Below are 21456 nucleotides of genomic sequence, written 5' to 3'. Positions count from 1 at the left end.
TGCCAAAACAGCTCTAATAAACCAGCTTTTTAGGTTGCTCCCATGTAAATTCTTCTCTTCCAAAATGCCCATAGCATGCAGTCTGCTGATAAATGGGTCTCTTCAAGTCCAGCTCCCTATAAGCAAAGACAAAACCATTGTTATCTTCCAAGACTGAAGTATTTGTGTGACTATTTACGTAACGCACCACACATACTTTTGATAAAAAATGTACAACACTAAAAACAAGCAAAATAAAAAATGTATAATATTGCCATAGGGATCGATTTCAGGTTAAAACTCATAATATTACAAATAACTCTGTCCAGTTCCCACTGCAAGTCCATAAAGAGTTCCGTAAAGAGTTCCACAGGGCCTGTAAACAGAGCTATCCCACCAGGCCCACAACTGAGGGCAGCCATGGGTATCATCTGGTCTGGACTCCCTATCCCCCTTCTTTTTCTGCAATTTGTGTATTTCTTTAAGAACTAGAGGGGATCCTGCCGGCTTGCTTTGTTCTCAGCGAGCACTGTATTAAGGATTGTGGTATGGTATGTTTTATTGTTTAAAATGTTTTATTGATATATGTATGTGTGTGGGTGCATGATATGTTGATTTTATTGTTACGCACCCTGAGCCTGGTCTTGGCTAGGAAGGGTGGGCTAGAAATTTAAATAATAAATAAATAATTAAAATAATACCAAACGGCAGGCATGAACTTTTAAAAAACATGTACAGCGCTTCCGTCCAGTCGGTTTAAATACATTTGCAAACGGTTGTGTATGTGGGCGCCATCTAAGTCAGAATATAAAAGCCTTAATCAGGAGGCGGCAAGCGACAGGAAATTTGTGGTTTGGAATATCAGGTAGAGCATCTGAAATGTTGCAATAAGCGGTGCAGTTGAACCTACCAAAATATGCAGTGGAATGGCCAGCAAGGAACATTTTAAAAAGTATAACCTTCCTTGCGGTACAATCCTGAGCAGGGTGACACCCTTCTGAGGTTTAATGGGAAGTTGTTTACTAGGTGATGCTATTGACCTCTGTGCCTTGAAAAGCTTCCACTGCCACTTTCCACACGTTATGCCATTATCAAGGGGCAAGACATTCTCCAGGCCAGTTGGCAACTCTAGATCAGGGAGTGGCTTGGGAGGGTTTTTTTCTTCCTAATTTGTGCTTTGTAACTTGTCACAACATGTTTGTGTAGGATTGTGACTTTGGAAGCTGCCTTAAATCATTCATTCTTAATTCCGCTCATTCATGGCAGAGCTGAGATTTGAACCAAAGACTCCTGGCTCATAGCACATGCTCTCACAGTCTCTGCACTCATGGCCTCTTTTTTGTCTTCAGTCCCCCATTTGTTCTGTACGTCCTTTTAGCTGGTTCATAGAATCATAGAGTCGGAAGGGTCCACCAGGGTCATCTAGTCCAACCCCCTGCACAATGCAGGAAATTCACAACTACCCCTCCTCCACACCCACAGGGACCCTACTCCAATCCCAGAAGATAGCAAAAACAGCAACAACAACCCTCCAGGATCCCTGGCCAATCTGGCCTGGAGGAAAATTGCTTCCTGACCCCAAAGTGGCGATTGCCCCTACCCTTGGCATGCAAGAAAGGGCCATGAGAGCCAAACACTGATGCAAACTTTCCTAGCCCTCCCTCTCATGATCTGCCTAAGCTTGGGTAATGTTTCATCAGAGCACAGCAAAAGCTAGCTATCCCAAGATCCATTCAAGACTGATGGCACCTGATGATCGGGCCAAGACGGAGGTCAAAGTTCTTCTGAACGATCTCGAGGAGCTCCTCTTCTGATCTGTCCGACGTGCCGTAGTGGAACACCGAGATGGCTAGAGGGTGACTCAGCCCAATGGCGTACGACAGCTGCGGGGATAAAGCAAATTCAAGTACCTCGCAGACGAAGAGCATTTTTTTGTCAGTAAGATTATATCGTTCGGTAGCGAGCCAGAACAGATAACTACAGCTTGGGATCCCATGTGGGTAATTTATCAGAAGGACATGCCATTAGCCGATAACTCGGTTGTCCTGCTGAACGCCAAGGTCTGGTGCTTTGCTTCTACGGAGACATATGTTATAGCCTCCTCTTAAAGGGGATGACGAAAAAGTGGTGAAGGGCACACAACTAGTTTGCTCAGACGGCTGACACTGGTCATACTTTGAAAAACAGAAGCTCGAAGAATGGAAGGAAAAGATGTCTAAATATGCAATCATGGCTAAAATGACCAACCTAGCAAATAATGATCAACATAATGAGCTGTTTTATGAAAAATGGAAACTTTATCACCAATATGTAAAGGTTTAACTGATATTAATTTTTGAAATTTCAACCAATCATACTTATTAGCTGGGAAAGCTATCTTGATATGTAAACCATGTAAATTATGTATCACGAAATGTAACCAAACTTCTATGTGAATTGTTAAACTTTTCAATTGTTCCCTTCCCCTGTAATTTCCCCTTCTCCCATGTTAAAACAGAAGCTCAACTCTTGCTTGACCTAAGGAATTTCTTTTTTTTAAAAAATTCATCAATCCTAACCTACTTCTGTGCTTAATGCATAAATGCAAGTCCATGCCCATGTCTCTAAGATAGTAGGTAGGCGTTAAAGAAATACACTGGATCTAGGCTATAATCCTATGCACATTTACTTGTGAGTAAGCCCCAATCAATTCCTGTACCTGATGCAGGTATGCGAATGGCTACAGACACAGCAATCCTGTACCGTCAAAAGTCACAACATGTTTGCGGAGGATTGTGGCTTTAGAAGCTGCCTTAAATCATGAATTCTTAATTCCACTCATTCATGGCAGAGCTGAGATTTGAACCAAGGACTCCCGGCTCACAGCACACGCTCTCAGTCTTGGCATTCGTGACCCCTTTTTGCCTTCAGTCCCCCATTTGTTCTGTACCTCCTTTCAGCTGGTTAAGTAAAGTAAAGCAGAGACCATTATGTTCAAGTCATGCTTAAATGTGAATTAGTAGTCCCTGTAAGTATTTTTAAGTCGAAAGCTCTTTTAATCATCCAGCCAAATATCCCTCCAGGCAGTTTTTCTAATCAGCTTCTGCTGTAGGTGGGCCACTCTACTGCATCTATGCATTATGTCCAAATGAATAATCCCCTCACGCCCAGAAAATGTGGAATTGCGGGCCACAGAAGAGCCATGCCTAGGCCATTAAAGAGGAAGGCAGGTCTTTAAAGTGAAATTTTGGTGCACAACAGTAAAGAATCTCTCCAAATTCAATTTAGATATAAGTAGCTCTCTTCTATCAAAAGTGTGGAAAACACTGCTATAATTCATAAGAACATAAAGGTCGTGCTGGATCAGACCAAGGCTCAAGTCCAGCAATCTGTTCCCACAGTGGCCAACTAGGTGCCTCTAGGAAGCCCACAAACAAGTCGACTGCAGCAGCATTATCCTGCCTGTGTTCCACGGCACCTAATATAATAGGCATGCCCCTCTGACCCCGGAGAGAATAGGTCTGCATCATGACTAGCATCCATTTTTACTAACAGCCCTGAACAGCCCTCTCCTCCATGAACATGTCCACTCCCCTCTTAAAGCCTTACAAGTTGGCAGCCCTCACCACCTCCTGGGGCAGGGGGTTCCACAATTTAACTATGCCACCCACAACCAACATCAGCATGAAATTGACATGATAGCCATTCTTGTATGTAACACATTGACTGAAAAGCAGCCTGAGTTTGCCAGCATATACTCAACAGGGAATTATGGCCTTTCCCAACTTCCTGAAAACTATAGCTGTACAGGCCAGCGTGGCGTCGTGGTTAGTCAGACTAGGATACAGGAGACTCAGGTTCAAATCTGCAGTCTGCCAAGGAAGCTCGCTGGATGATCTTGGACCAGTCACTCTCTCTCCAAGCTTAACCTACCCCACAGGGTTGCTGTTGTGAGGATAAAATGGAGGTGGAGAGAAGTATGTTGTAAGCTGCTTTGGCTCCTCATTGGGGAGAAGAGCGGGATATGAATAAATGCAGTGGTAGAGCATCTGCTTGGCATGCAGAAGGTCCCAGGTTCAATCCTCGGCATCTCCAGTTAAAGGAACTAGGCAAGTAGCTGATGTGAAGTAGTTGATGCCTGAGACCCTGGAGAGCGGCTGCCGGTCTAAGTAGACAATACTGACTTTGATGGACCAAGGGTCTGATTCAGTATAAGGCAGCTTCATGTGTTCATGTGTACGTATTGCCCTGACCTGGATCGCCCAGGCTAGCCCAATCTTATCAGGTCTCAGATCACCAAGGAAATTAAGGGTTGCCACACAGAGGCAGGCAATGGCAGACACCTCTATTTGTCTCTTGCCTTGAAAACTCTACAAGGTTGCCATAAATTGACTTTGACTTGATGGCGCTTTCCACCCATCAATGTACCTGTTTGTCACATTCACATTTTATATTTATAGGCATACATTAAAAACATCCTGTGTGCCAGTGGGTAAAACATCAGAGTAGATGTACTCCCAGGAAAGAATTTAATAATGTGAAAATGAGATGTATGATTTTAGCATTTTAATATAGTGCATTGTGTCTCGCACCAACATATGTGGCTGGGCAAATATTTTTGCTCTTTGGCATCCAGAAAGGAACAACGAGACCCACTGGATAACCAATGAGGAGCTCTAATTGTTTCAGTTCGAAACATAATAAATTGCAAATTCATTTTGCCAAAACAAAAATCTTAGTTTTTGCTAAAAGCTGGCATTTCTCAAAATGGTCCATTGATAATGTGCCAATAGAGCAGGTCAAGACATTTTAATACCTGGGTCTTACCTTTAATTACAACTTATCCTGGATACATCACAGAAATAATGCTATTAACTTAGCCAAATGCTCAACCTCACAAATCAAACAATTCTTCTACTTAAAAGGAAACCAATATATACCTGCAGCTATTCGTGCTTTTACTGCTAAGGTCCTGGCGCGATTATTGTATGGAATACCTATTTGGATAGAAGCACTGAACAAAAACTTGGAAGTTGTGCAGACTTCTTTCCTTCGTCAAATACTAGGACTCCCTAATTGTGTTCCATATCAACCCATTTATAGTGAAACTGGAGCGCTGACTCTAGAGACCAGAGGTTGGCTTTTAACTTTTAAATACTGGATCAAGATTCATTTTTCTTTTTATTAAGAGAAGCTGCAAATATAGAGTGGTTTACAGTTATCTCAAACAAATTGAAAATCCTGGGAATAGACGTAGATAATCTATTGATGCTGGACAGTCAAACCATTTTCCGAGTAATTAAACAAAGACTGTTTGACCATGAAAGACAAAAAATCTTGCCCGCAATGCCTCCATCTTGTTCTCCATCCAAATTAGGTCTATCTTCCAATTTTGGTTTGCTCTAGGGTTATTTCTACTCTTTAAGTGATCCCTCCCTTCATAGGGCTTTTACGCTAGCAAGACTAAATGCTTTCCCGTCAGACGTCTTATTTGGGAGATTTAATAATACCCCCTTGGAAAGGAGAATTTGCAGTTGCGGCATGAATCAGATAGATTCCATTCATCATATTTTATTGGAGTGTGAAATGTTAGTCGATTTACGCACCAAACGTTTAATGCCGTTAATTGTAAACAGGAACTCTTCTCCTCATTACCTTTTTAGATTCCTAATGAATGGTTACGATCCAGAAATTACAGAAACAGTAGCCATGTTTTTGAAGTACGCCTCAATGATTAAGACCAAATCAAAAATACAATACTGATATCATCATTTGTCTATTTTAGGTATCTGTTTTATATGTATTCCAAATTCATTTTATTTCGGCATACTCCATTTTATCTATGTCTATTGATATTTTATTATCTGATTAACCATGGAATGTCCTGAATGACTCGCTATGCCAATAAAGGTTTTGAATTGAATTGAATTGTTTCAGTTCTATGTTGTGGAAGGAGGAGGAGGAGGAGGAGGAAAAGAAGGAGAAGGAGAAGGAGAAGGAGAAGAGTTGGTTTTTATATGCTGACTTTCTCTCCCTTTTAAGGAGAATCAAACCAGTTTACAATCTCCTTCCCTTCCTCTCCCCACTACAGACACCTTGTGAGGTAGGTGGGGCTGATAGAGTTCTTGAGAACTGTGACTAGCCCAAGGTCACCCAGCTGACTTCATGTGTAGGAGTGGGGAAACCAACCAAGTTCACCAGATTAGAGTCCACCACTCATGTGGAGGAGTGGGGAGTCAAACCCCGTTCTCCAGATTAGAGTCCACCGCTCCTAACCACTACACCACGCTGGCTCTCACAATGCCGACTTATTCTCTTACCTGGACCAACACTCTTCTGCAGAGGCCTGCTTTCACCAAGGACTTTGCCACCCACCGAGCCGCGTATGCTGCCGAGCGATCAACTTTAGAGGGGTCTTTCCCTGAGAAAGCGCCTCCGCCGTGGGCCCCCCAGCCCCCGTACGTATCAACAATAATCTTTCTGCCAGTCAGGCCAGCATCGCTCTAAGGAGAGAATATATATATATATATTTCACTATGTGAAATTCATCCTCTTTGGTAAAAAAAAAATTGAATGTGGGCTCTCTATTGCAGATGGAGTTGGATAGTGTATCACAGGTCTTGAAATGATAAAGACTGTCAAGATAAAACTCGGGATGGGAGGACTGAAAGAGTAATTACTGGCAAACTATACTGTGCTTGTGTGTGTGTGTGTGTGTGTAAAGTGCCCTCAAGTCGCAGCCGACTTATGGTGACCCCTTTGGGGGTTTTCATGGCAAGAGACTAACAGAGGTGGTTTGCCAGTGCCTTCCTCTGCATAGCGACCCTGGTATTCCTTGGAGGTCTCCCATCCAAATACTAACCAGGGCTGGCCCTGCTTAGCTTCTGAGATCTGACGAGATCAGGCTAGCCTGGGCCATCCAGGTCAGGGCATACTGTGTTTAAGGGAGGAGAAAAACCAAGGGAGTTAAGAAGCCCAGCTTGTGCTCAGTGCGAAGAAGCCCTCTGTGGATCCTTCTTGTACCTTCTAAGCCTTTCCTTTCCCCCAAGGAACCATGAGGACCCAGGGATTAATAGTGCAGTCCTCAGCGGAGTTACGCACTTTTAAACCTGGCGACTTCAACCAGCTTAAAAAGGTGCAACTCTAGAGGACTTGAAACTGTTGGACAGTATTTTACAATGCTGTTTTTAAAGGGATGCTGCCGCCTGGTGGTCACCTATTGGCAGAGTCCAACAAGATAACATATCTGATTAAAGGAGCCAACTCTCGAAAGCTCATCCCTTAGAAATCTTGTTGGTCTTTAAGATGCCACTGCCCTTGAATCTTGCTGTCCTACTGCAGACCAACACAGCTACCTGCCTGAAACTACAGGCACAGTATTTTACTCTTCACCATAGGTAGGAGGCAGTGAAAATATACAGGAAGGGGGGGGCTAAGCTTGCTCCCCCCCATGGTGACACCAGTCACTTAAAAAAAAAATCAAGCCTGCGTAGCTTTATTCTTGGTCACACTGGAATGTGACAAATAGTGTAGTCCTTGTCACACTCAGCCGGGAATAAATCTCAGCGATTGTATTGGTACGTACTTCTGAGTAATCACATGTAGGATTGCTCTGCTAATGATGACAGCTGGTTTGTAGTTTATTGACAAAATGTGTCCAGGACAGCATTAACATATGGTGGGATATAGCCCTACTATAGCACTACACTAGTCCTTTGCAAGTGGATTTTCCTATGTTAGGGGTAAGCCGACCCAGTTGCTAATGTCATAATGTGCAACACCTAGAAGAAGAGAAGAAGGAGAAGAGTTGGTTTTTATATGCCAACTTTCTTTACCACTTAAGGGAGAATCAAATTGGCTTAAAATCACCTTCCCCTCCCCACAACTGACACTCTGTGAGGTAGGTGGGAATGAGAGAGCTCTAAGACATCTGTGACTTGCCCAAGGTCACCCAGCTGCCTCATGTGTAGGAGTGAGGAAACCAACCCGGTTCTCCAGATTAGTGTCTGCTGCTCATGTGTAGGAGTGGGGAATCAAACCTGGTTCTCCAGATTAGAGTCCACCGCTCCAAACCACCACTCTTAACCACTACACCGCACTGTCTCTCCTAATAATTGTGTGGATCGAGACCAGTTCCTAAATCAAATGCCAACTTTCAGTTCCACTGTGGCCTGTTTCTGCCCCACAACTAACCCACATCCCCCCCTCTCCAATCCTGCTGAGCTCTTCTTCCCACTCTCTGAGCCTGGTTTCCTCACTGGCTGTTGGAATAATACTGGATAATTTACCTTAGGACCGCCTTCCAGAAATGCTTTGCTTGGCAAGAGATGGTAGACTGTCCTCTCATCCAGGTATTTTGCTGGGATCACTTCTTTCACCACTCTGTCCATCAGCTCTTTCTGCATCTGCTTCAACGGCACCCCGGGAGCATGATGGGCCGAAAGGACCAAGGTGTGCACGCGGATCGGCTCTACCGCGCCACCAACTTCTCTGTATTCCATTGTGACCTGAGAAATTGGCAGCAGAAGATCAGGGTGTGTGTTTTTCCAAACTATTTGTATGTATGGATGTATTTACTTCCTTCACAGCCTGCCTTTCTTGCTGAGTCTCAAGACAAATCACACAATTGAAAAATTGCAATAGGAACGTACCATACAACTACCAGTGTAATAGAAATGGATTATAAAACTAAAGAACAATGCAGTAAATGCACGAGAGCCAGCATGGTGTAGTGATGTTAAGAGTGGCGGACTCTAATCTGGAGAACCGGGTTTGTTTCCCCACTCCTCCACTGCTGGGTGACCTCGGGTCAGTCACACATTCTCAGCCTAACCTACCTCATAGGGGTGTTAGGAAGATAAAACGGAGGAGTGGAGAACAATGTAAGCCCCTTTAGGTCCCCTGCTTTGGGTGAAGTAAATAAACAAACTACCATCTAATCTAGCCATCGGCGGTAATGGAGGGAAGATATAAGCAGGTCCCTATAGCAGAAAGGCTTTGTCCTTGTGGGTCAGGGGATATAGAAACTTCAGAACATGTCTCGATCCGCTGTTCGTTCTACCAAGAAGTCCGCACAAGGGTTCTTTCCCCTTTGCTTAACACTTGCCCTGACCAACCAGAAGAGTTTCTGGCTAAGAAGCTCCTAACTGATGAAAAATCACAGTTTACACTCTTGACTGCTAAATTCTAAGCTGCAGCGATTAAAATATGTCGTACCATGACAGGATAAGAGTAACAGAAACACTTTATTACCCAAAATATTAAGGGGGTCGCACCAAGTTATACGATGTTTGTATAAATTTTATTCATACACGTAATATGTAATTTTTGGGCTCAGATGATTTGTAGTAGCAGTAGTAGCTGTTGTTGCGGTTTTATTATCTGTCGTGGCTGTTGTTGTTTGTTGTTTGTTGGTCAGAGACCATATTAATAAATTATTATTATATACCATCTGATTTAGCCATCTCTCTGTTACTATTTATCTAGGCAAAGGGAGTTTATTTTTTATCAAGGGAAATTCAAACAGCTAAGGCCCTCGGCCCGGCCATTCCCCATTGGCCACTTGAAACGGTCGCGTTCCCGAAAAACATGAGCACTTTAATCTGCCAAATTGCTTCCACTGTCCCGTGACCAGCCTCAGCTACATGCAAAGTTGTCGACAGTGTTACAGCCTCTGCGCGGTGCAGATGACGCCCGCTTGGGAGTTGTAGCGTTCCAACCGTTCCCGACTTTCTAGCTCCCCGTCATTCCCCACGGGATGTGCCTCGTCCTGTCTGCTGCCACGCTTGTTCATTTGATTCTTCATGCTGTTTACCAACCTGTGTTTTCCCATCTGGTCTCAGCCAGGGCAAAGTGCCATCCCTCTCCAGAGATTTCAGCTTGGCATTCAGTTTGTGCGCGAGCAGGATGGTTAGGGGCATGCACTCCTCGCTTTCGTCCGTGGCATAGCCGAACATCAAGCCCTGCGTCGGAACGCAAAACGGATAGGACCATGTTCATCAGTTCTTTGGACACATTTGAATTTCTACTGCATTAGAACTGTTGCAGCGATGTGGTTTGGCAAACATTTCACTGCAGTTTCCTTCAAACCCCAGTGCCTTGTGGCTCAGTGACCGAGACCCTGACATGATCGCTTAGAGAGCCAGCATGGTGTGGTGGTTAAGAGTGGTGGTTTGGAGCGGTGGACTCTGATCTGGAGAACTAGGTTTGATTCCCCTCTCCTTCACATGAGTAGCGGAGGCTAATCTGATGAACTGGATTTGTTTCCCCTGTCCTACACATGAATCCTGCTGGGTGACCTTGGGCTAGTCACACTCTCTCAGCCTCACCTACCTCATGGGGTGTCTGTTGTGGGGAGGGGAAGGGAAGGGAAGGTGATTGTAAGCCGGTTTGATTCTTAAGTGGTGGAGAAAGTCGGCAGATAAAAACCAACTCTTCTTCTTCTTCTTCTTTGGGGCCAAACTAGATGGGATGGCACCCTAGTGGCTGCCACGAGGAAAGTGCCACCATTTCAAAAAGGTGTGAGGGTCCAGTTCTGACCAAGCCCGCAGAGCAGTGGGCTGAGGTGCTCTTGTTCTGCCCCCACCCCCACATATCTTATCAAGTGCCAAAACAACCGCACCCCCCCTCCCCAGCAGCTGTTTCTGTACTTGAAAAGGCACTCAGGGAGAAACAAAAGTCCCACTCTGCAGGTAGGGTTGCCAGCCTCCAGGTACTAGCTGGAGATCTCCTGCTTTTACAACTGATCTCCAGCCGATAGAGATCAGTTCACCTGGAGAAAATGGCCGCTTTGGCAATTGGACTCTATGGCATTGAAATCCCTCCCCTCCCCAAACCCTGCCCTCCTCAGGCTCCGCCCCAAAAACCTCCCGCCGGTAGCGAAGAAGGACCTGGCAACTCTATCTGCAGGCCCGTTCAGGATCGGGGCCTCGCAGCATTTAAAAATGACATTAAAACACGAGGGGCATCTTCATGGTGGCCGTGAGGATGCTGTCAAATCTAGTTTGGCCCTGAGGCTTCCTCCTCCTCTGGAAGTGGATCCCAGGGGAACGGAAGTGAGCAAAGGGACCGTATGCTGACATCATGATGCCGGCCTGCCTGGAACACAAGACCCTGCCCACGGTTCCAAGAGGCAGCTGACTGAGTAGGGTTGCCAGGTCCCTCTTTGGCACCAGCGGGAGGTTTCTGGGGCAGGGCCTGAGGCGGGTGGGGTTTAAGGAGGGACTTCGATGCCATAGAGTCCAATTGCCAAAGCAGCTATTTTCTCCAGGGGAACTGATCTTTATAGGCTGGATATCAGTAGTAATAGCAGGAGATCTCCAGCTAGTACCTGGAGGTTAGCAACCCTAGTCTCGAGGGCTCTGCAACAAAGAGCCAGAGAAGACCCTGAGTAGGGATCCCCAACCTACTCAACCTAAGGGGACTCCCCAGTTCTGGGGGGCAAATGGTCGAACAGAAATCCTGTGTTCTCAGGCTATACCTACTGGGTGCCCCAGTCGGAGGCAACGTTTTTGAAGGGGAAATAGGGAAACTACAGCATACATCACCAGTGATAAGAACATAAGAGAAGCCATGCTGGATTAAACCCAAGCCTATCACGCCCAGCAGTCTGTTCACACAGTGGCCAACCAGGTGCCTCTAGGAAGTCCACAAACAAGACGACTGCAGCAGCACCGTCCTGCCTGTTTCCACAGCACCTAATATAATAGGCATGCTCCTCTGATACTGTAGAGAATAGGTATGCATCATGACTTAGTATTTATTTTTACAAGCAGCCATGAATAGCCCTCTCCTCCATGAACATGTCCACTCCCCTCTTAAAGCCTTCCAAGTTGGCAGCCATCACCACATCCTGGGGCAGGGAGTTCCACATTTTAACTGTGATGACATAAACTTGCCACCCCCAGCAGGTCAGAGCTTGTGCATTCAGCAAGCTAGTTGTCTGAGGCTGGGGTCATGTCCTCCCAGGGCCAGTGAGGGGACTGGAGGTCACAGCTCAAAGACCCTCCCCAAATTACCTCTCACTTCCCTTCGAGGAGAAACTGAAGGAGATTTAATGGGACCTCAACTGATTTAGGGGGTGACAAGACATGTTTTACTTGATCTCCAGCTCCAATATCATCATCGGTCTTTCCGCAGGAGATGGCCTCTTTGATTTCATGACACTGCTGTTCCAGGGCGATCAGCACAGTACAAGTCTTGTAATCCAGTCCTATGAAATGAAGAATAAACCATCCTAATGAGCCATCTGCTTGTGTGACATATTTGGACACACGCGGTTCACCTAAATCCCGCTGAAATGCATGGAATTAAAAGAAACCCTAAGACAATTTAATAAAAAACATTGTCCTGAGAGAATTTAGCTTTTTTCTCTTGCAGAGCCTTCATTCGTGTTCACCCACTTCCCACAAGACATTTGACCAGTAGAGTTGGCAAAGCAGCACCCGACCCACCTTTGGAAGAGTCATCGTAACCAATCTTCTTTACGGTCTCTCGTACAACCTGCTGGTAGTCTACAACAGCTTTAGATGTAATTTCTCCACACAGCAAGATCATCCCTGTTTTGGCCACACATTCTGCAGGAAACAGAGACAGAGGGATTAAGTCAATTCTAAGATGCTACATATTATTGGAGAACACCTACGTAAGCCTCCTTACGTCCTTTCCTCGACATATGGAACATTCACTAAGACCTTAGAAGGCACATGGAATCTGAGGGATGGCGATCTGTTATGAATGCTGCAGGATTCAACAGGTTCACGAGTTAATCAGCTACATTTTTAGTTGATTAACTGGTATGGTCATTCTACTTTTAACTCCATCTGTCATTCTGGCAAAAGTTCATACTCAGTCACTAACCAAAATTTGGAATCCTGGTTTGGGCGGCAAACAACAAGCTACAGTTTGTGGTTGAAACACAAATAACCAAATATGGTTATATGCAGAGTAAGTAAAGTTGATTTTAAGACCACTTTTCTGAAAACAAATTTTTCTGATGTTAAATCATGCTCTCCCAACCCCCAGGTAGGGCTCCCATTTGCCTTATAGGATGTGGGCAACACACTCAGTGGTAAAGCATCTGCTTGGCATGCAGAAGGTCCCAGGTTCAGTTTCCGGCATCTCCAGTTCAAGGGACTAGGCAGGTAGGTGATGTGAAAGACCTCTACCTGAGACCCTAGAGAATAGCTGCCGGTCTGAGTAGACAATACTGACTTTGATGGACCAAGGCTCTGATTCAGTATAAGGCAGCTTCATGTGTTCATGTGGTTCACCCCAAAAGCTGAAAGTGTTCATTTCCAAGCTGTGCATCAGGAGAGGAGGGAAGGGGGAGGGAGCACCCAGGCCCAGGATCACCCTCATTCCCATAACCACAATCTCTGGGGTTTGACAGTACATGTCAACTATTGCCACTATTTCAACACGTATTCACTAGCGGCACCGAGGCCCTAGCTTCAAGGTTGCGGGATGCACTGACGTCTTTTACTAGCATTTAGGAATCAAAGATTTTTCATATCATCTTCCTTGCAGGAGATATACTACAAGGAGACAACCCACATGGAGGCCTTTTTAAAAATTGTTGAACCAGATCCATGTGTGCTTCAATGCCGGAAAAAAACCACAGCCTAAAATTAAAGGCGAAAAAGAAAGAGAAAAACTAACATAATTGCAGTTGATATGCTGAAGGATTTTTTTCCTCCTCAGCTTGTCAGAACTTGAAGCTCTCATTATTCTTGATATGCAGCTTCTAAAGCGGTCCAGAAAACACATTTAGAGCTTTTAAAAAGGTTTTCAAAATGGTGCAATTATGGGGTTGCGGAGGGGGGAACTGAATCACATAACCGGTTATAACACAGACGCTGGCCAATTTATGACAGTAATATTTGCACAACGGCTGTTATTTATTTTAAATTTTATTTATTTCAAATATTTATAAACCTGCCTTTCTCCTTAACAGCTGGGACTAACTAAATACTATTTTTCCTGTAATTTAACACTGCTGCTTGTTTTGGGGGAAAGTGCAGTCTCTCCCACAATAACGATGCTCATGCTGCATCCTAACACAGAGGGCAAGCCTTCAGCAGGTCTACTCAGAAGGAGGTCCCTTGTTATTCAAAGAGGTTGACTCCCTGGAGAGGGTCCTGAGGGTTACAGCCACAGTAAGTTGGAAACCCTAACACCATACCGTTCTGGTTTCATGCGTACTTATGTGCTGTCAAGTTGCAACCAGTTTGTGGTGACCCCAGCATAGGGTTGTCAGCTCCAGGTTAGGAGATACTTGGAGATTTTGGGGGTGGAGCCTGAGGAGGGCGAGGTTTGGTGAGGAGAGGGACTTTACTGGGGTGAGAGAAATAAAAGTTGTTAGTGGTTGAAGTGCCACTGGACTTCTGTTTTGTTTTACTTTGTGACTCAAACTGTAATATAAGGGTAACTTCATCTTCTTTATATAAAAGTCAGTTTGCAAAGATTCCACCACTCCAGCATATCCTAGAAGGTGTCCATAAAACAACACTAAGGGAATATGCAGATAGGAGCAGGTTTTGCCTGGTTAGGGATGCTAGGTCCCTCTTTGCCACCTGCAGGAGGTTTTTGGGGAGGAGCCTGAAGAGGGCGGGGTTTGGGAAGGGGAGGGACTTCAATGCCATAGAGTCCAATTGCCAAAGCGGCCATTTTCTCTAGGGGAATTGATCTCTGTCACCTGGAGATCAGTTGTAATAGCGGGAGTTCTCCAGCCACCACCCGGAGCCACCTAGCTGTCCCTCTGGGAAACGGTCTGACTTTCCTAATAATGGAACTAAAGAAAATTGGATTATACTAGAAGTGGTTCCAGTTATAAATTGAGAAGAGACTTTGTACAGGCATGTATTGAATTGAAGGGGGACTGAGGAAGAATTGGAAATGGCCGTCTCCCCTTCTTTTCTTGACATGTGGAACCTGATTTTTCTCTTGCACCTGGCTGAAGGACATCTGAAAATAAGAAGATTCACTACTACATATACTCTTACAGGCTTTTGTACCAATATTGGACTTTTATAACACATGCAAGCCCATTTGGGGATAGTAATCCTGTGTTGTTTACTTGGCTATTTATAGCTATTAGGACAGATATATAGTTGCACTGTCATTGGTCCTGTTTTTTCATGTTATGTAGCTTGTATCATGCCCTGACCTGGATGGCCCAGGCTAGCCTGATCTCGTCAGATCTCAGAAGCTTAGCAGGGTCAGCCCTGGTTAGTATTTGGATGGGAGACCACCAAGGAAGTCCAGGGTGGCTGTGCAGAGGAAGGCACTGGCAAACCACCTCTGTTAGTCTCTTGCCTTGAAAACCCCCAAAGGGGTCACCATAAGTCAGCTGCGACTTGATGGCACTTTACACACATACACACACAGCTTGTATCATATTATATCTTGCACTTTGTGATACACTTTCGCTCCTGTGTTTGCTTCCTTACATTCTGTACTTACACAGTGGTGTCCCTTTTGAGTAACCACCTGGAGGCTGGCAGCCCTACCCCAGTAAGGGGCTTTCAAGGCAATTGAAAACAGAGCTGGTTTGCCATTGCCTTCCTCTGTAGAGCCTTCCTTGGTAGTCTTCCTTCCAAGTACCAACTCTGCTTAACTTCCAAGATCTGACGAGATCAGGCCACGCCATGCCACCTTCCCTTCACTGTTCCGCTTACTGCATGCTAATCCTGATTGGGACTTACCACAAGCCACCTTGGCATCGGGATCAACCTTTAGATGAGCATCAAGCACAGCGTCACTGACCTGATCACACATTTTATCTGGAGGGAGAGCATCAAAGAGTGAGGCTTTTCATAAATCAGTAAATTCAAGAACCACCCATCTAGACTGAGCAAAACTACGACCCAGTTCAGATACAATGATGGAACGTTACCAGGCGGACCGTGAAGGATCCCTGCACGCTCCTTACCCATCTCTCCTGAAAATGGCTTGGTAATTATACACTTCATGCAAAACACGGAGGAGCACCCAACAAAGGAGAAGGGCACATGGAAGAATGTAACCCAAAGGAGCAGGAAAATCAGGAGACATTCTGAGCCTCTGTTGCTAAGCAATCGGTTCCAGAGTCTCCCCACAGATATTGATTCTGGACTACTGGAACAAGGGCTGCTCCCCCAGCTTCCCTGAAGCTTGAAGGAAATTTCTCCTGTGGACGACAGGACTCGAGCTTCCACTCCCCAATATAGGAGGTGGTCTGTGTTGGTAATTGGGGATTCCCTACTGAGAGGGGTAGAGGCTAGGGTGGCCAGGTCCCTCTTCACCACCGGTGGAAGTTTTTTGGACGGGAGCCTGAAGAGGGCGGGGTATGGGGAGGGGAGAGACTTCAATGCCATAGAGTCCAATTGCCAATGCGGCCATTTTCTCCAGGGGAACTGATCTCTATCAGCTGGAGATCAGTTGTAATATCAGGAGATCTCCAGCTAGTACCTGGAGGCTGGCAACCCTAGTAGAGGATAAAGCATGCCGACCAGACTTGTCACCTGAAGAGGTATGCTGTCTACCAGGTGCATGCATCCAGGATGTGACAGAAAGGGTAGAAAGATTCATCAAGCCCACAGATTATTATCCTTTCTTCCTCATCCATGTGGGACCAAATGATATTGCCTGGCACAGCCCAGAATGTATTAAAAGAGACTGTGTGGCTCTGGATAAAAAGATGAAAGACCTGGGAGCACAGGTTGTGTTTTCTTCAGGTTTTTTTTGTTTGTTTGTTTTTTTGATGTAACACAAAATTAAGTCTATAAAAACCTGCTCACAACCTGAGTTCGATCCTGACGGAAGTCGGTTTCAGGTAGCCGGCTCAAGGTTGACTCAGCCTTCCATCCTTCCAAGGTCGGTAAAATGAGTACCCAGCTTGCTGGGGGTAAAGGGAAGATGACTGGGGAAGGCACTGACAAACCACCCCATAAACAAAGTCTGCCTAGTAAACGTCGGGATGGGATGTCACCCCATGGAATGACCCAGTGCTAGCACAGGGGACCTTTACCTTTTTATAAAAACCTGCAGTTTAAATCTGCAGGGAGATACGCTGGACTTAAACCTCTTTTATATCGAATCGACCACTGGAGGAAGCAAAACATGTGCAGAAGTGGCACCCCTCCCCCTAAGAAACAGGGACTTAGAAGCAAGGAAAATGAGAATGCAGAAAAGACCGTACGCAAAACTTTATTGCAATTGCCATAGCCATAACAATGGGTTGGGTTTTCATCACAGCATTTTCATGGGCGAGACTTTCTCAGCTCCCCCCGCCCCTCATGTCAGCGATAAGTGCCCCCTGAAATCCTGTTCTGGGGGGGTTCCCTTTTCCCCAGGAGCAGGATTTCAATCGGCATTTCAGGTTGCTGTAGGAAAAGGGAACTGAGGTTAGGCTCTGAGAATCAAAGTCCTTGTACCCGTGGAAATGCTGCACTGGATTCAGCTCACCAGCATTACACAAAAACATATCTATGCACAATTTGTGTAATGTGTAACAGCGGGTCCAATGATCCCACTGCTCCTTGAACTGATTAAAGGTCCCTCAAGTCAGGCACCATTTAAAGGAAAGGGAAAGAAGAGCTGAGCTCAAGAACAAGCCAGAGTTGTCTGTCATGTTTGAGTACAGTCAGTGTTTGTACTGTATCCCCAGCAAACGTTAGAAAAGTGACAGAGTTTATATACTCATTTTTATGTACAGTATTATTGATGCAAAAAAGTTAACTTCAGATTCGCACAAGCTGAAGTAGCCCCTTCTTTTGGAGATAATTTTAAGTAGAAATGACTTTTAAAAAATCTTCTTCCCAATAACCAATAATCTTCTATAGTTAGACAAGGATTTGTTCTTTAAATTGGCCCTTTTAACATTTGTTCAGAAGCAGACGTCTCCGGATTTCCCTCTGAATGTGTATGAGTTTGTCCATTATAAAGAGCTTTAATTCTGCTTATTGTCCATATAACACCATCCTGGAAAGGAATTGGCTGAGTTCATAGTTTTACAGCCTATTCCCTACTAAAAGGAAAATATGGAAGTAGCATTTAAAAAAAAAAAATTACAACTACAGATAATATTGTCGAAGGCTTTCACGGTCAGAGTTCATTGGTTCTTGTAGGTTATCCGGGCTGTGTAACCACGGTTACACAGCCCGGATAACCTACAAGAACAACTACACATATTTATACAACTTTCCTTTCTTGTCCTGGTTTCAGAACCAATCTGAAAGCATTATGCCTTTTATCAACCATCCTCAGAACAATGGCCACAGCAAGCATTACAAGAGATTAGATGACATGTAGTTAACTCTGACATAATTCCCAAAAGGTAGCGGTGTTAGTTGGATGTAGAACAGACTAAAAGGAAGTAAGTGGCAAGATCCGAAGATTTTAACCAACTGTATTTCAGCATGAGTCAGACCCCACTTCTTCAGATGTGCAGACATGTTTCAACTTGCCCGTCTGAAATCAGAACCACGAGGACCCCTACAGATATTTGATTTACTGGGATGATGGGAACAAGGGGCGGAAAATCAACCCTATGCTACAGTTGTCAGATCCCCCCTGGCTACCAGTGGAGAGTGGGGGAGGGGGAGGGTTGCCAGCACCAGGTGAGATTTGGGGATGGAGCCTGGGGAGGACAGCGACCTCAGTGGGGTACAGTGCCACAGAATCCACTTTCCAAAGTAGCCCGTTCCTCCGGGGGAACTGATCTGTGTAGTCTGTCGATGAGTTGCAATTCCAGGAGATTACCAGGTCCCACCTGGAGGCTGGCATCCCTACCCTATGCAGATATTCACCTCTGAGCAGACAGGTAAGGGGCAGCAAGCCTGATCCCCGCCACCCTCAATTGCAAAACATATGTTAAAAAAACCAAAGCTGCCTGAATTATTAGGCAGGCAGGAAGAAAAAAACTTAATTGTTGGAACCCAACTGTTCAGTCTATCCTTTTGGAAAATGGACCCTTTCAAAGGCTATTAAAGTTACATTTTGTGCATCAGACAGGAAATCTGCTGTCGAGGGCTACTCACCAGAATGTCCTTCTGCAACAGATTCAGATGTGAACAGAAATCTCTTCTCTTTCTTTGTCGCACTGCCCGACATGTTCCTCGATAACAAGAACAACAAGAAGAAGAAAATCTCCCTGGGAAGAGAACAGATTTCGGGAAAGATCAACAGGAAGCCGGTTCAGTTGGCACGTTGGGGAGGGAAATGAAATGTAACAGGGAGATATGTTTGGCTAAGCTACATCAACTGTTTACTTAACTCCTTCAGGTTCAAAGTCTGTAAGATTTAAAACAGCTCTAAATATGGCCTCTGCATCATTATAATCTCAGTGCTCCATGCCCCTCTGGCATCTGTCCAAGACACGCTTTGCAGTCATCATCTCCTGCCATACATAGCTAAAATAACTTTTACACACTTGCAAAAAGCGGGGCAAAATTTCCATGCCTCCCTTCAACACCAGGCATAGGGTTGCCAACCTCCAGGTACTGAAAAAAGACTTGGATTGCAATTATTAAGTTATAATTAATAATTGCGTGTGCGCAATGCAGTTTTAGAAGCACCGATCGTGCCCCATTTCATTCAAGCTAAACTATAATTTTAGGATACTGACCTAAAATTCTTTGCTCTCTGGCAATATCAGAAAAGACCATTTCATAAAGAAAACGTGGATAAGATTTTAAGCCAGAAAGAATAATACTTTATAACATTATTCAACACTATGATCCCGCATGGATTAAACTCGGCGTGCGATTATTCAGCCTATTTGTGAATTGGGTGTAACCTTATGTGAAATTGAACAGCGTTTCTATAAATACTCTTTCCAATTCTACCCTGTATCCCATCATGAATTGAGTCATTAACTTGAAATTATCTGAACTTACTTTAGACGTGGAAAAGTTGTCAGTAAGTATTTGCATATTTGTATGCTTGCGTGTTATGTTTTGCACTAATTTAATTAATATCCAATGACACAAGTTTGTAATAATGATGAATTTTATTAGGATAAGAAGCATCGTGGGATAGCCTTAAGAGCAGCAAGTCTTCTATACTCTTCAGCAAAGGGATCTGAAAAAAAGAAGAAGAAAATTACTCAAGAAGAGGATATTTATTATTTATGGACTATTATTTTGTACTGATGAAAAATAGTATGAAACAGGACGTTTACCAGAAGCCTGTCTGTTTTCTGTCCTAAATACTGTGACCTTCATGGTACTACATGCTTTTGTGAAGGAACAAAAGATAAATATATTTTACTTTACTTTATTACTATCATTGGATTATTTTTATAATTATAAGTAATCATAGCCATAGAGATTGCTAGTGTTTGAATAACCTCCAGGTACTAGCTGGAGATCTCCTGCTATTACCACTGCTCTCCAGCCGATAGGGATCATTTCCCCTGGAGAAAATAGACGCTTTGGCATTGGACTAGGGTTGCCAACCTCCAGGTATTAGCTGGAGATCTCCTGCTATTACCATTGATCTCCAGCCGATAGGGATCATTTCCCCTGGAGAAAATAGGCGCTTTGGCATTGGACTAGGGTTGCCAACCTCCAGGTACTAGCTGGAGATCTCCTGCTATTACCACTGCTCTCCAGCCGATAGGGATCAGTTCCCCTGGAGAAAATAGGCGCTTTGGCATTGGACTAGGGTTGCCAACCTCCAGGTATTAGCTGGAGATCTCCTGCTATTACCACTGATCTCCAGCCGATAGGGATCATTTCTCCTGGAGAAAATAGGCGCTTTGGCATTGGACTAGGGTTGCCAACCTCCAGGTACTAGCTGGAGATCTCCTGCTATTACAACTGATCTCCAGCCGATAGGGATCAGATCACCTGGAGAAAATGGCCCTTTGGGCAATTGGACTCTATGGGATTGAAGTCCCTCCCCTCCCCAAACCCCGTCCTCTTCAGGCTCCGCCCCCAAAACCTCCTGCAGGTGGCAAAGAGGGACCTGGCAACCCTAACCAGGAAAAAAACCTGCTCCTATCTGCATATTCCCTCAGTGTTGTTTTATGGCCGCCTTCTAGGATAGGCTGGAGCGGCGGAATCGTTGCAAAATGACTTCTACGTTGACACGGTGGATCTTCCATAGCCAGGGGAAGTCTACCTGCTGTCACAATATAAAGAAGATGAAGTCACCCTTGTGTTACCGTCTGAGTCACAAAGTAAAACAAAACAGAAGTCCAGCGGCACTTCGACCACTATCAGCTTTTATTTCCCTCACCCCCAGTCATTTTCTGGATAAAACGAGGACATAATTTTCTTTCTTATGACCAGTCCTCAACGGCCTCAGAACGAACTCTCCCCGGCCCCGAGGCCGCGAGAGAGGCGGGCCAGGCCGGGCGAAGGCGGAGCTCCCTCGGCGGCCTAGTCCTCCTCCTCCTCCTCGGGCGCGTCGCCTGCCCGAAGATGGCCGAAGCCGGCGAGGCCGTGGCTGGCCCGTCGCCGCCGCCCTCGCTGCTCCTCCTCAGCCGGGGCCGGTCGCTGGGCGAGCTGGGCG

The 21456-nt window shown here is 45.1% G+C and overlaps 1 protein-coding gene across 3 annotated transcripts; it reads right to left on the bottom strand.

Moving 5' to 3' along the window:
• On the bottom strand, positions 1 to 19074 carry LOC130476441 (S-adenosylmethionine synthase-like). Of its 3 annotated transcripts, XM_056848381.1 has the most exons (9): positions 18978 to 19074; positions 15663 to 15740; positions 12411 to 12533; positions 12057 to 12169; positions 9777 to 9920; positions 8247 to 8465; positions 6279 to 6461; positions 1729 to 1862; positions 1 to 116 (listed from the first exon to the last, which is right to left on the bottom strand). In XM_056848381.1, the coding sequence occupies exons 1-9, from the start codon at positions 19048 to 19050 to the stop codon at positions 14 to 16; spliced, it is 1170 nt and encodes a 389-aa protein (XP_056704359.1). In that variant the 5' UTR covers positions 19051 to 19074; the 3' UTR covers positions 1 to 13. The 3 variants fall into 3 exon arrangements, with proteins under 3 accessions (XP_056704359.1, XP_056704361.1, XP_056704360.1); XM_056848383.1 differs by lacking the exon at positions 1729 to 1862; XM_056848382.1 differs by lacking the exon at positions 15663 to 15740.
• Positions 19075 to 21456: the final 2382 nt, after the last annotated feature.

The sequence above is a fragment of the Euleptes europaea genome, chromosome 4 (genome assembly GCF_029931775.1).
Source record: "Euleptes europaea isolate rEulEur1 chromosome 4, rEulEur1.hap1, whole genome shotgun sequence".
NCBI lineage: Eukaryota > Metazoa > Chordata > Lepidosauria > Squamata > Sphaerodactylidae > Euleptes > Euleptes europaea.
The sequence above is the reverse complement of the archived record's forward strand: the minus strand, read 5'-3'. Positions and strand labels throughout refer to the sequence as shown.

Bases quoted from the DNA above. Each gene is read 5' to 3' on its own strand.
- LOC130476441 (XM_056848381.1), bottom strand. From the start codon at position 19,050: ATGTCGGGCAGTGCGACAAAGAAAGAGAAGAGATTTCTGTTCACATCT. The intron at 15,741-18,977 runs GTGAGTAGCCCT...CTCTCCCTCCAG, and splicing joins TGTTGCAGAAGGACATTCTG to ATAAAATGTGTGATCAGGTC. The intron at 1,863-6,278 runs GTAAGAGAATAA...TTATCCCCGCAG, and splicing joins GCAGAAGAGTGTTGGTCCAG to CTGTCGTACGCCATTGGGCT.